Source organism: Serinus canaria, chromosome 24, assembly GCF_022539315.1.
Source record: "Serinus canaria isolate serCan28SL12 chromosome 24, serCan2020, whole genome shotgun sequence".
Taxonomy (NCBI): Eukaryota; Metazoa; Chordata; class Aves; order Passeriformes; family Fringillidae; genus Serinus; species Serinus canaria.
The window spans coordinates 2,108,775-2,122,233 of NC_066337.1; the positions used below are offsets into that span (position 1 = coordinate 2,108,775).

At 54.5% G+C, this 13,459-nt stretch overlaps 1 protein-coding gene across 1 annotated transcript in view; it reads right to left on the reverse strand.

The window, feature by feature from the left end:
* Positions 1 to 392: 392 nt before the first annotated feature.
* The window catches only part of FEZ1 (fasciculation and elongation protein zeta 1), a 14,395-nt gene continuing 1,328 nt past the window's right edge, over positions 393 to 13,459 (reverse strand). The window contains exons 2-10 of the mRNA XM_050983659.1: positions 10,509 to 10,807; positions 7,369 to 7,465; positions 6,421 to 6,522; positions 5,226 to 5,442; positions 3,558 to 3,829; positions 2,938 to 3,018; positions 2,474 to 2,549; positions 1,922 to 1,987; positions 393 to 555 (exon numbers count right to left, since the gene is read on the reverse strand). Coding sequence (XP_050839616.1) covers positions 539 to 555; positions 1,922 to 1,987; positions 2,474 to 2,549; positions 2,938 to 3,018; positions 3,558 to 3,829; positions 5,226 to 5,442; positions 6,421 to 6,522; positions 7,369 to 7,465; positions 10,509 to 10,783 — 1,203 coding nt within the window. The 5' untranslated portion in view covers positions 10,784 to 10,807 and the 3' untranslated portion in view covers positions 393 to 538. The remainder of the gene's footprint in view (positions 556 to 1,921; positions 1,988 to 2,473; positions 2,550 to 2,937; positions 3,019 to 3,557; positions 3,830 to 5,225; positions 5,443 to 6,420; positions 6,523 to 7,368; positions 7,466 to 10,508; positions 10,808 to 13,459) is intronic.

Sequence of the window (13,459 nt, forward strand, 5' to 3'; positions counted from 1 at the left end):
CAGAATGAGAGACAAATCCCAAAACAGAGCAATTCTCCCCCAGATGGAAGCGATGGAAGCCCCCTGTCCCTTAATGAGCCATTCCTTAATAATGGGTTGATTTTGTGGGTGATGTTTGTATAATTTTGAGCAGAAAACTGGGCGATAGAAAAGTGAAAAAATGGGAAAAATCCCCCAAGAATGGAATTCAATCTGAATTTTTCCCCTCTGATGGTGGCAGTTGCATCCAGCAGCTCGTTAGCCAGAAGTTTGTGTTTTTCAGAGATCCTAAAATGTTCATGAGCAAAGTCTGTGTTGGGATTTTTTTTTTTTTGCTTAAAAACATCATTTTCCTGTCAAAAAGTTGCAAAGCACTGCCAGGAGCAAGGGGAGACACAGACACTGGACACCAGTTGCCTAATTAATGTAAGGAATTCTTTATTCCAGCTGTGCAAAGGGGGAAGTGCAGGGAGGGGCAGCCACGGGGGGGTGACCCTTTTTCCTGGGGTTTGGCCCCGTTTTGGAGGCGCCGGGGTGGGAGTGTGGGGGCAGCACCGCGTCAGGTCGGGCAGAGCACTGCAGAGAGAGAGAGAGAGAGAGAGAGAGAGAGAGAGAGAGAGGGGCTGGGGACTGCACCGCGGCACCCAGGGTGCAGTGAGGCAGGAGAGAGCACAGGGATGCAGGAGGATGCATTGGAATGTAGGAAAATGCACAGGGATGCATGAGAATACATTGAAATAAAGGAGGATGCACAGGGGTGCAGGAGGATGCATTGGAATGCAGGAGGATGCACAGGTATGCATGGGGATGCACAAGAATGCAGGAGGATGCACAGGGATGTATGAGGATGCAGGAGGATGCATTGGAATGCAGTAGGATGCACAGGGATGCAGGAAGATGGATCCAAACATGCACGAGGATGCACTGGAATGCATGAGGATGCACTGTGATCCAGGAGGATGCACAGGGATGCAGGAAGATGTGCAGGCATGCACAAGGATGCAGGAGAACGCACTGTGATCCATGAGCATGCACAGGGATGTAGAAGGATGCAATGGAATGCATGAGGATGCAGGAGGATGCAGGAGGATGCACGGGGATGTACAAGAATGCACAATGCAATGCTGCATGAGGGTGCAGAGTGACACACTGGGCTGCGCTGGGCTGCACATGGATGGACAGTGGTGCCCGAGGGGTTGCACAAGGACACAGGAGTGAGCACAGGGACAGCCAGGAGGGCACAAGAACAGAGGAGGGTGCCCCACATGCACAGGGGCTCAGGAGCAGAAAGGCTGCACACAGGATGCAGCAAGAACAGGAAAGGGATGCACAAGGGGTGCACACACAGCCGTGCACAGGAGGAGCAGGAAGGACACACGAGGACTCAGGATGATGCACAAGAGATGGACAAGAGGGGTGTGGGAGATGCACAGGGATGCACAAGGATGCCCAGGAGATGCAAGAAGATGGATGGGATGCCCAAGGGAGGCAGAGGAGGGTGCCTGATGAGGTGGGGGTGAGGGAGGGCTCACAGAGGATGATGAGGCTGTGTGGATGAAGCAGATGGGCCCCAGCACGGGAGGGGCAGGAAGCTGCACAGGCAGCTCCAGAGACAGACAGGTATCTCAGGGCAGGAGAGCTGTACAAAGAGTGCCTGAGGGATGTGTGCAGGGATCCCTGAAGGGTGTGTGGAGGATGCAGCAGAGATGCAGGAGGGATGTAGGAGGAATGCCACAGGATTTATCTGGGATTCTCCAAGGATACACGGGGGATCCAAAAGGGATAAATGAGGTTGCTAGAGGGATGGGCAAGGGATGCACAAAGGATGAAGTGGAGGGGCAGGAGGATGCAGAAGGGATCCGTGGTGCAGGCACAGAGCTGCAGAGGAGCTGAGTGAAGGATGCACAAGGGGTGCCTGGGGCAGGCAGGGGGGAGCAGGTACCTTTGAGGATGTAATCCGTGAGCAGAGTGGGCACCTTCTCATTCCCCTCCTTCATGGCAAACAGGACTGTGACGGAGAACAAAGCTGTGAGCCTGGCCCTGCTGCCCCCCAAATGTCCCTTTCCCCCCCGAACCAGCCCCACAGTTGCCATACAATTTCCCCATACAATTTAAGCAGCAGGCCTGGGAACACCCACCCACAAAGGACTTGCACCCCCAGTTAGCCAATCTGTGGCAGTGCAGAATGGGTGATTTACCCCAAACTAACCCTGGTATAAGGAGCATAAACTGGGGGGAGGTGTTGGCTGCCAACCAGCTGTGCTGCAGGGATGCAAACCAGGGATCTTCCCCACCAGGTGGGTTTGTTGCAATGATGGTGCAACGTGGATGGCAGCACCTTAAAGTGCCCACGCTGCAATGCTGCAAAGAATCCCCCAAACTGGTTGTGCTGCAATGACACCCCAAACTGCAGCCACTGAAGCAAAGCAAAATGTGCCTTTGTGTCCCCAAAACGAGATGCTGACCCAAGACAGCAGCTTGAATGAATACTCACTGTTGGTGAGCATCTGCAGGTCCTCAACGGAGGGTGGTGAGCCCTTCTTCTCATAGGGAATCACCGTGTTCAGGTACTGCAAAAAACAAAAGCCACCCCAAAAAACCACCCAGATGGCACAAAACTGCCTGGGTCCTGCATTCTCTTGAGACAAATTTGTGCAAAAATAGACTATTTCTGCAAAATTCCTGCAATTGCATTTAATTTGCAGGTATTTTGGGGAGTGCTGAACTAACTGGGTGCTGCAAACTCCACCCAAATCCATCCCTCCTCAGGGAGGACTTTTTGGGGAGAAAACAGTTCATTTTTTCACGAGGGGTTACCAGGGTGTAGGGGATAAAACAGTGTTGTAAAATGAAGAAAGATTTTAACAGGGGGTTGGGGGATGCAGGGGCATGGGGAGAGCAGGGAGGAGGAGTGAAAACAAACAGATTTGGGTAATTTTTTGGGGGGGAAAAGGGCACCTGCTTCTCGTTGGTGGTAGGGCCAAAAGTCTGGCGCAGGCCGGAGTGCAGGATGCTGGAGATGCCCTCCATGCTGAAGCGCTGGGGGACAACCAGGTGTCACCTTGTCACCTCCCAGACAGCAACATCACCCGTGGCACCTCCTCTGCCACCAGCATCCCCCACAACTCCCTGCCTCCCACATCCACACCCTGCCCAGATCCCAGCACCCTGCTCCATATCCATCCCATATCCCTTTGTGTCGCCCTGTCCCTGTCCTGTGTCCTTCCCATACCCTGTCCCATGCCCCTCTGCCCCATCCTGTTGCTATTCCCATGCCATGCCATCTCTCATTGCCTTGTCCCCGTGCCCCTCTGCCCCACCCTGTCACTATTCCCATCCCATCCCATCCCATCCCATCCCATCCCATCCCATCCCATCCCATCCCATCCCATCCCATCCCATCCCATCCCATCCCATCCCATCCCTCATCACCTCACCCCCATGTCCCTCTGCCCCACCCTGTCACTATTCCCATCCCAGCCCTCACTCCCTTGCCCGACCCTGTCCCCACATCCCCCCACCTCCTCCCTGACCCCCGGCGCGCCCCCACTGCTGGCCCGGGCCCACCCGGTGCCCACCTTGCGGGGCATGCTGCCGCCGCGCTCGGAGCGCGCCCCTTGCAGGCTCAGCCCCTTGTCCCTGCGGCGGCGCCGGGCGGCCTCTCGCTGCTCCCGCTGCTCGCCCTGCACGGCCAGCAGCGCCCCGATGAACGCCGTCTTCACCTCCTTCTCGAAGGCCAGCTCGTCCCGCCGCGCCAGCTGCGCCACCAGCTCCGCCGAGAGCGCCCGGCTCGCCGCCTCCGCCCGGCCCGCGGCCGCCAGCAGCTCCCGCGCCGACAGCCGGCCCAGCCCTGCCCGGGACAGAGCCCTCGTGTCCCGGGACATCCCCGACAGCCGGCCCAGCCCCGCCCGGGACAGAGCCCTCGTGTCCCGGGACATCCCCGACAGAGGATGCAGCCCCGCCCGGGACAGAGCCCTCGTGTCCCGGGACATCCCCGACAGCCGGCCCAGCCCTGCCCGGCACAGAGCCCTCCTGTCCCGGGACATCCCCGACAGAGGATGCAGCCCATCTCGTTCCACCTCCCTGCCATGGGCAACGACCCCTCCCACTGTCCCAGGCTGCTCCAAGCCCCAGTGCCCAGCCTGGCCTCGGGCACTGCCAGGGATCCAGGGGCAGCCACAGGGGCTCCATGGGTTGTGCCAGGGCCTCACCGCCCTCACAGGGAAGTTTCTTCCCCATCTCCCATCCATCCCTGCCCTCTGGCAGTGGGAGCCATTCCCTGGATCCTGTCCCTCCATCCCTTGTCCCCAGTCCCTCTCCAGCACTCCTGGAGCCCCTTCAGGCCCTGGCAGGGGCTCTGAGCTCTCCCTGGAGCCTTCTCTTCCCCAGCTCTCCCAGCCTGTCACCCCAGCAGAGGTGCTGCAGCCTTTGGGGCATCTCCGTGGTCTCCTCTGGACTTGCTGCAGCCAGTGCCATGCATGGGGGAAGGAGGGAAATGCCTGGTGCAGTCAGGGACACCCCAGTGCAGTCAGTGAAACACACACTGCAACCATTAAAATGCATCTCGTGCTGAGCGAGATGGGCTCTGCATTTTCTGAGACAGCAAGAGATAAACCCGTTGTGCAATTACTGATACGCTCAGAGCCATAAACGATGTGCCCAGAGCAATTAAGGGACTTCCTGGCACCCTTAGTGACATGCAAGGTGCACTCAGTGATATTCACAGTGCAATTAGTGACAGGCAGGCCGTGATTAGTGACATGTGTGGCACAATTAGTGACATGTGTGGCACAATTAGTGACATGTGTGGTGCAATTAGTGACATGTGTGGTGCAATTAGTGACATGCATCGTGCAACTGGTGACATGTATGGAGTGATTATGGACATGCATGGTGCAATGAGTGACATGCACAGTGCAATTCGTGAGGTGGTGAGATTAGTAACCTGCACAGTGTGATAAAGAGCAGAGCAATGAGTGATGTGCCTGGGCTTGGTGACACAGCCCACGCCAGCAGTGACAATCTCACGTGCGTGGGACGCCCCATGCAGAGCACAAAGGCTCCTGGTGAACCCCACGTGCCTTTCCACACCAAAGCCAGATCCCTGTGTTCTTCACAGTTTTTGCCAAGAGCCCTTCTGGCCAAGTCCCAGAGCAAGCCAGCACTGAGGCCTGGAGAGACTCAGTTGTCCAATTTGGTTGAAATTGTCCCCAAAAAGTGACTGGCCTGGGCTTTGCTGGCCATACCTTCGTGGGAGCAGTTGTTGTTGAAGGCAGGGGAGAAAGCATGCAGCTCCCTCAGCAGGATGGGCTCCGTGCCCCCACCACCACCTTTGCCTTCAGCATCAGCCTTGGTTTCTTCCTCCTCATCCTCTTCCTCATCCTCATCCTCATCCTCTTCACCCTCGGGGTCAGCCTCGGGGTCAGGGGAACTCTGCATGAGCTCCTCCAGCTCCTCGATGACCTGTGGGGCATCAGTGACCTCCATGTGCACCTGCATCCTTCCTGCACCTTGCACCCCCCACATCCTGCACCCACACCTGCAACTGTCCTGCACTGCTCCCTGCACTCCTGCCCTGCACCCACACCTGCAACTGCTCCATCCTCCACCTGCAGCCAGCTCCCTTCATCCTCCATGCTTATCAGCATTCTGCATCCTGCACCTGCATCCTCCCCTTCATCCTGCATCTGCATTCTGCTCCCTTCCTCCTGCATCAGCACCTGCATTTACATCCATCTGTACCCTGGGTCCTCTATTTGCACCTTGCATCTGCATCCCACATTCCCACCCACACCCAATCCCACATTCCATGGACACTGAGGACCTGCATCCACATCTAAATCTGCACCCTGCACCTGGCCGCATCCTGCTCTCTGCACCCACCTCCTTCTGCATCCTGGACTTGCACCTGCATTCTCTATCCTGCATCCACACCCTGCTGCTGCCTCCACAGCCCCCTCCCCACATGTGTACCCTGCATCCTGCACCCCACACCTGCATCCTGCATCTGGAATTGCATCCTGCACCCCACATCTGCATCCTGCATCTGTACCCTGCATCCTGTACCCCACATCTGCATCCTGCATCTGTACCCTGCATCCTGCACCCCATATCTGCATTCTGCATCCGGCATCTGCACCCCACATCTGGCACCTGCATCTTGCACCCCACACCAGCACCTGCAGCTGCATCCCACCTCTGCCCCCCACATTCCATCCTTCCCCCCATGCCCCCCACTGCCCACCTTCCCACGTGCACCCAAATCCCACACCAGCCCCCACAGCCTGCACTTCTGCCAACACCCACATTCCAGGTCCTGCATGCCACACCCCAAGGCATTGGGATTTGTCTTTTTCCCGTGCTTTCAGCTCATGGTCACGGGCTGAGGTGGCCCAGCCTGGCCTTTGGAGGCCATGCAGGGCTCCAGATGCCCCTGGGTACCTGCTCAGCTGTCAGCAGCGGCTCCTCGTTGATCCCAGAGTCCTGCTCGCTCCTCTCAGTGAGCTCCTCCTCCTCTTCCTCCTCCTCCTCCTTCCCACCGAGCTGCAGGAGACACAGGCTGGGCAGCCTTGGTGGCACCACAGGCCCAGCCTGGTGTGGCCCCAGCAGGGACACAGCCAAGGCCCTGGCTCAGGGGGACACGGGGGTGGCATGGGGACATCGAATGGGCCACGTTGGATGGAGGGTATTGCATGGAGATGCTGGATGGGGATGGTGGGTGGGGCTCTGGGCAGGGACAAGGGACAGCCCTGGAGGTGTTGCAGGAGATGGATGGAGATGTTGGACAGGGAGTGTTGGATGGAGATTGTAGAATGGAGCATGGAGTAGGAAAAAGACAGGGAGAAGTCCAGGTGTGCTGGATGGAGAGTGGTGTTGGACACCCTCGGTGGAGACACGGGGGATGCTGGATGGGGAAGTGAGGGCTGGTGGGGCTGAATGGGAGAGGTCTGATGGAGACACAGGGTGGGGACACCAGGTGGGGATGTGGCAAAGAGGAACACCACCAGAGAATGGATGGATGGAGATGTTTGGTTTCTTTTTTCCCATCTTTCCCCATCTTTTTTCACCTTTTTAGCAGAAAACAACCCAAGGAAGTTATCTTCTCCTCCCCCTAAAGCAACACATCCAAATGGGTTCAGTTCCGTGGGTATTGGGACATTTTTACAACCCAAAAGCAGCTATTGGCAGCACAAACCCTACAAATGAAAACCCATTTTCTATCCCCAGAAACACCCACCCACCATGGCATGGGGGCAAACTGGCACAGACCAGGTGCTAAACCAGCCCTTTGTGGGTGGTTTGCAGTGCCATGATGGCTGCTGAGCCTCAGGGCTGACTGACAGCTGTCAATCACACTCAGGGGACCGTGTGGGGATGTCACAGCCCTACCTGGGGGTCGGTGCCATCGAGGGCCTCGGTCCCAGGGAGCTGCCACGGCCGGGGGGAGCTCCGGGGGGCAAAGCCATCAGTCAGAGCATCCCAGACCCTGCAGGGAGGTGGGGGGTGAGTGCTGATCCCAAAATGCTGCATCTCAGAGACACACCCCAAAAATGGCACGCCAAGGCGCTGCAAAACATCCCAAAATGCAGCCCAGAAATATACCAAAATGCAGCCCAGAAATATACCAAAATGCAGCCCAGAAAATCCCAAAATGCAGCCCAGAAACATCCTGAAATGCAGCCCAGAAATATCCCAAAATACAGTCCAGAAACATCCTGAAATGCAGCCCAGAAATATCCCAAAATGCAGCCCAGAAACATCCTGAAAAGCAGCCCAGAAATATCCCAAAATGCAGCCCAGAATATCCCAAAATGCAGCCAGAAACATCCCGAAATGCAGCCAGAAACATCCCGAAATGCAGCCCAGAAACATCCTGAAATAATCTCCAAAAATCCCCAGACACCCCTGAGATGCCTGAAACATCCCCAAACACCCCAAATGATATCCTAGAGAACCCCAAATGCTGTCCTAGAAGACCCCAAAGCTTCTCAACATACCATCATGACATACTGCCCTGAAATACTCCAAAGTACCCAAAAATGCTGCCCCAGCACTTGAGCTGGCCCCTAAATGTCATTTTGAAATGCTGCTATCAGAACACTCCCAAAGGCCGCAGCAATGTCCCAAAATGTCTCAAAATGTCCCCAAATGCCACTCAAAAACATCACCCTGATGCCCTGAAGTGGCACAAAACGTTATTTTAAAACAGCCCCAAAGCCCCAAGACTCTCTAAAAAGCCCCAAAACACCTCAAAATGCTGCCCTGGAACACTCCAAACTGTCCCCAAATGCTCTTCTGAAACAGCCCCAAAATGCCACCCTGCCATGCTCCAACCCCCCAACCCCCTCTCTGAAACACCCCAGAGATCCCAAAATCCCTGAAATACCCCAGAGATCCCAAAATGTCACTTTTCAGCACCTAGAAATACCCTAAAATGCCTTCCTGAAATAGTGACCAAAAGAGGAGAAAATGGGGAAGGGAAAGAGGGGAAGGAGGGAAAAAAAGGAAAGGGGGAAAACAGGAGAAAAGAGGAAAAAAAAAGGGGGGGAAAGAAGAAGATGGAAAAAAGGGGGAAAAGGGGAAGAAGTAGGGGAAGGGAAATTTGGGTAGAAGGGGAGAAATGGAAGAAAAAATGAGAAAGAGGGAAAAGAAGAAAATGGTGGGAAACGGAGAAAGAGGAACAAAAGGAAAAAAAGGGAAAGAGGAGATAATAGGGAATAGGAAAAGGGCCAAAAGAGGGGGAAAAGAAAAATCAGGAGAAAAGGGAAATAATGTAAGAAAAAAGGGAGAATGAGGGGGGAAATGGAGAAAAGGGCAGGAAAGCAGAGATAAGGGAAGAAATGGAGGAGAAAGACAGAAAATGGGAAAGAAGAGCTGAAAAATGGCAACATTGAGAAAAAGGCCAAAAATGGGAGAAAAGCTCAAAAATGGGGGGAAAGGCACAGAAGGAAATTAGAATTTTTCTCCCCATCTCAGGCAAGCCCCCCCCATCTTCCCACCAGAAATGGGGGTTCAGTCCAATTGGTGCCACATCCAAACCCTGAAAATCACCCTAAAACCATCTGCCCCTTTTCCAGCCCCCAAACTGCTCATTTTTGGGATTTCTTATATTTTCCTTCTCACCAGGGCTGAGCTCCCCTTGGAATTACAGATTTCACAAATTAACACACAAAAAGAAATGCAGATGCCAAATCTTAAATACTTATTTTTTAACAAAGCACAGCAAATTAGTTATTTTTTCCCCCAAATTTCCTTTTTTTCCCCTCTCTGCTCTTAAAGGACCAGCACCCCACAGGGGCAGGCCAGGACCAGCAGCGATTTCTGAGTTAATTATGGCAAGAAATGGTTAAAAACTCTGGAAATGCAGTGCCTGTGAGGCCATGGCCCCTCCCCCAGCCTGCACACTGCGCTCATTCAAAGAAGACTAAAAAAAAAAGCTCTGTTTTGCCCAAAGTGACCCAAAAAAGACACAATAAGTGGCACAAAGCGGCGACAGCGCGGCAGCCCCGGCGTGCAGCCAAGCTGCATTTTGCTCTCAAAAACCACGAATTTGACCAATTGCAAAAATCACTGCAGCCTCAGTGGGTTTGGGGGAAAAAAACCCCAAACATAAACCAACAGATTTGGGGCTTTTGGGGTTGAAAGCAACCCCTTTGCTTGGTGAAAATAAGGGTTAGGGATTTTGGAATAATCCCAATTAAACAGGCAAAAAATCCACTGGAAATGTGAGAGTGTGGGATCATCAGGAGGAAAAAGGGCAAGGATTTGCAGGAAAAAATGGCATTTTGTAACAAAACGAGGTTTTTAATGACACTGTAGGATTTAACACAAAAAGCACAAAAATAACTGGGGAGCCTGGGGGGAATTTCACCCTAGGGAATTTGGCCATCCCCTAGCATGGTACAAAGGGGGTCTACTCACACCTTACTCAAGGTTAATGTTCAACCCCTGGGGCTTTCCTTGCACAGACAGAGTTGTGGTCCCCAGCAATGTGGCATGGGACACGCTGCTCTTCCTCAGAGGCTGCTACTCCAGGGACCTCACACAGCTACTCCAAGGTGCTACACAGCTACTCCAAGGTGCTGTATGATCACAGCGCAGTCCAGGGGCTGATTTGCATGTGATGGGCTCATAGAAGAGCGCAAGGAGGTCCAACAGGCTGTGGGGGGTGTTACTCATAAGATACTACACCACTACTCTGAAGCGCTACAGTCGTGTTGTGTGCACGCTCTGGGAAAGGGGAGTGTTTCATGACCATGACAGGATGCATGCAGGCTCGAGGGTGGCCTACTTATAGGATGCTACACAGCTACTCAAAAGATACTACACATCTACTCTAAAGATACTACACAGCTACTCCACACTGCTGCACGACTGTGCAGTGATGCAAGGGGCCGAGCTGCACGTGGGCTGTACCTTGCAATGCGGCACGCAGACCTTTACTCACAGGATACTACCCGGAGCACGGCCTGCCCTGCGGGGGGGTTCAGGGTGGGAAGAGGCCCTGGGAGCAGGGGGGCCTTACTCACTCCTCATCCTGCAGGCGCTCCTCCTCCTCCTGCGCCTGCAGCCGGCCCCGCACGGGCGCCAGGCCCTCGGTGGCAGCGTCGTAGTTGCGGAAGCACACGGTGAGCTTCTCGTCAAACTCCTGCACCAGGTCCTCCATGGACTTGAAGCTCATCATCTCGGCAGAGAAGCTCTCCAGCTCGGCCAGCGCGGGGTCGGCGGGGCGCGGCGGGGACCCGCCATCGTCCCCGGGGCCCTCCTCGAACTCCTCCTCCAGACTGACCAGCGGCGCCTCCATCCTCAACGCCGGCTGCTGCCTTAGCTGGGGGGACAGGCTGCCCGTCAGGCACCCGGCTACTCACAGCTTACAACACCCAGCTCCCCATCAGGCACCCAGCTACTCACAGCTTACAACACCCAGCTCCCCGTCAGGCACCAGGCTACTCACAGCTTACAACACCCAGATGCCCGTCAGGCACCCGGCTACTCACAGCTTACAACACTCAGCTCCCCATTCCCTCAGGTTACATCACCCAGTTCCCCATTCCCTCACCAGGCTACTAACAGCTTACAACACCCAGTTCCCCATTCCCTCACCAGGCTACTAACAGGTTACAACACCCAGCTCCCCACTCCCTTTGCTGCTGCCGGGCTCACCCAAACCCTGCTGCCAGGGCTGTTACACAACCAACAGTATCTCTGTAGTATCCTGGTAGTATCCCAACAGGATGTGCTGCCTTCAGAAGAAATATTCTGATATTGTGGCACTATTAGTGGTAAGTTACTAGTTGTACCAAAGTGCTGATAGCGGTACAGGCAGCTTAGTGCTACCCTGACAGCTCGTAAAAAATGTCATGTTACTATCCATATCCCTGAAGTGGGAGTATCTTGGTTGTATCCTTATACTCCATTGTCAGACTATGGCCTTTTCTGACCCAGAGATGGGGTAACTGAGAGGCGTTTTAAAAACTTTCATTCTGTTTTCAGTCTCATGTGAAGGGTGAGATAATACACGTTATCATTCATGCCATCACAATCAGAAGCCAACTAATTACAGTAATTTCCTAATTACAACACACTGTAAGCGTTTCTTGGCCTATCAGCTTTAGCCACCTCTGTTACCCCATCCCTGAGCCAGAAAATGCCTTAATCTGGCACTACCTCACTGCTAGGCAAGGGGCCTGAGAGTATCAGCACTGTGCTGCCAGTACCCCAAACACGCCCTGATGGCACCCCAGAATTATCTCACCACGACCTTTTCTGGTGCCCTTGTAGCATCTTGGAAGTGTCCTACAGATAAGTGCACTTTGATCCTGAGAGCACCCTGCTGCAAACTGCCCCCCGTCCTGAGAGCACCTGAGGAGCTCTGTGATGCACCCTGGTACTGCTGTATCCCAGCAATGACCCTGGAGTATCTTAGTAGTGCCTCATCAGCAATCCTCATTAGCATTAGCCAAGTGATACTTTGGAGTGTTATCCTGATAACATCTCAGCAACATCCTGATAGCAGCTTTGTGCTACACTGAGAGTATCCTAGTAGCAGCTCAGCATTGTCCTGATGTTGCACTAGCACAGGCAGAAATATCCTGATTCTGTCAGGAGCATCCCAAGAGCACCCTGGTGCCCTGATAGTATCGCAGTAGTAGATAGGGAGTGTGCTGATAGGATCCCAGTAGTAGTGTAATGGGATCCAGCTGTTATCCTCGGTGTGTTGGTGGCACTGTGGTGTTATCCAGGTATTTTCTCACTGAAAGCCACCTGAATGTATCTTGAGAGGAACCTTGTGTGAGCTGCTCCAGTGGCTCCTTCATACGAGTACCTCAGTATCAGCTCTGGAAGTATCTTAGTAGCAGCCTGATAGTACCTTAGTGAAGCTTTTACAGCATCCCAGTAGCATCCACAGAGTATCCTGAGAGTAGCTTAGTGCCACTCTGCAAGAGCCTCACTGCAGTCTGCAGAGTAGCCTGTCCACATCCTAGTAAACTCCTGGCATCTCAGGAGCATCCCAGCAGCACCCTGAGAGCATCTCAGCTGTGTCTCAACAGCATTTCCCTACTCCCTCAGGAGATTACTGAGAACATCCCAGTAGCATCCTAGCAGTAGCCCCAGAGCAAGCAATCAGTAACTCAGGAGTAAGCCAGGAGCAGCCCAGTACAGGTGTCAGCACCCCAGCTCTCTGCCCAGCCCTGGCCACGCGTCCCTGGGGAGGGGAGCACACACATCACAGCTCTGGGGAAAACCTGCCCTGAAAGGGTTTCCAGTCACACCACCCATGCACGAGTGCCCCACTGCTGCCCTGAGCCCTGCAGCACACGCCCTCTGCATGCACACCCTGCACGTGTGCACCTGCAGGTGAGCCCAGCCCTGCACACACCTGCAGCACACACACAGACACACAGACACAGACACACAGATACTCGGAACAGGGCCTGGTGCTCCCTGTGAACACGCATGCCATGCACAGAGAGAGGCAAAGCACAACACAGAGTGGTGCATGCGTGCACAGAGTGTCTGCAGACAGGTGCATGGGAGCTGCAGCAGTGCACACGCGCTGGGCTGCACACACATTCACCCCAGTGCATGCACACCCTGGCTCATGCAAGTCTTTGCACTCAAGCATCCCCACCTGTGCATGCATGCACACTTCGCACTCACGCATTCCCAGCAGTGTCTGTGCATGCACACCATGCACTCACGCATCCCCATGTGCAATGCAAACTCACACAGTGCACCCCAGTGCAAGCCTGCATCCCCTCGCATACACTGTGCACCGCTGTGCACTTGTGCATCCCCACACATGCACCACAGACCCCACAGCAGCCAGCTCCAGCACCGCACTGCATGCACACACACCTGCACACACACCTGCACATCCATGTGCCTGCACATGTGCCCCTGCAGCTGCACATGCACACCTTCACATGCACACACACCCCTGCATGCACATGCATCTGCACAGACATGCAGCTCTGCA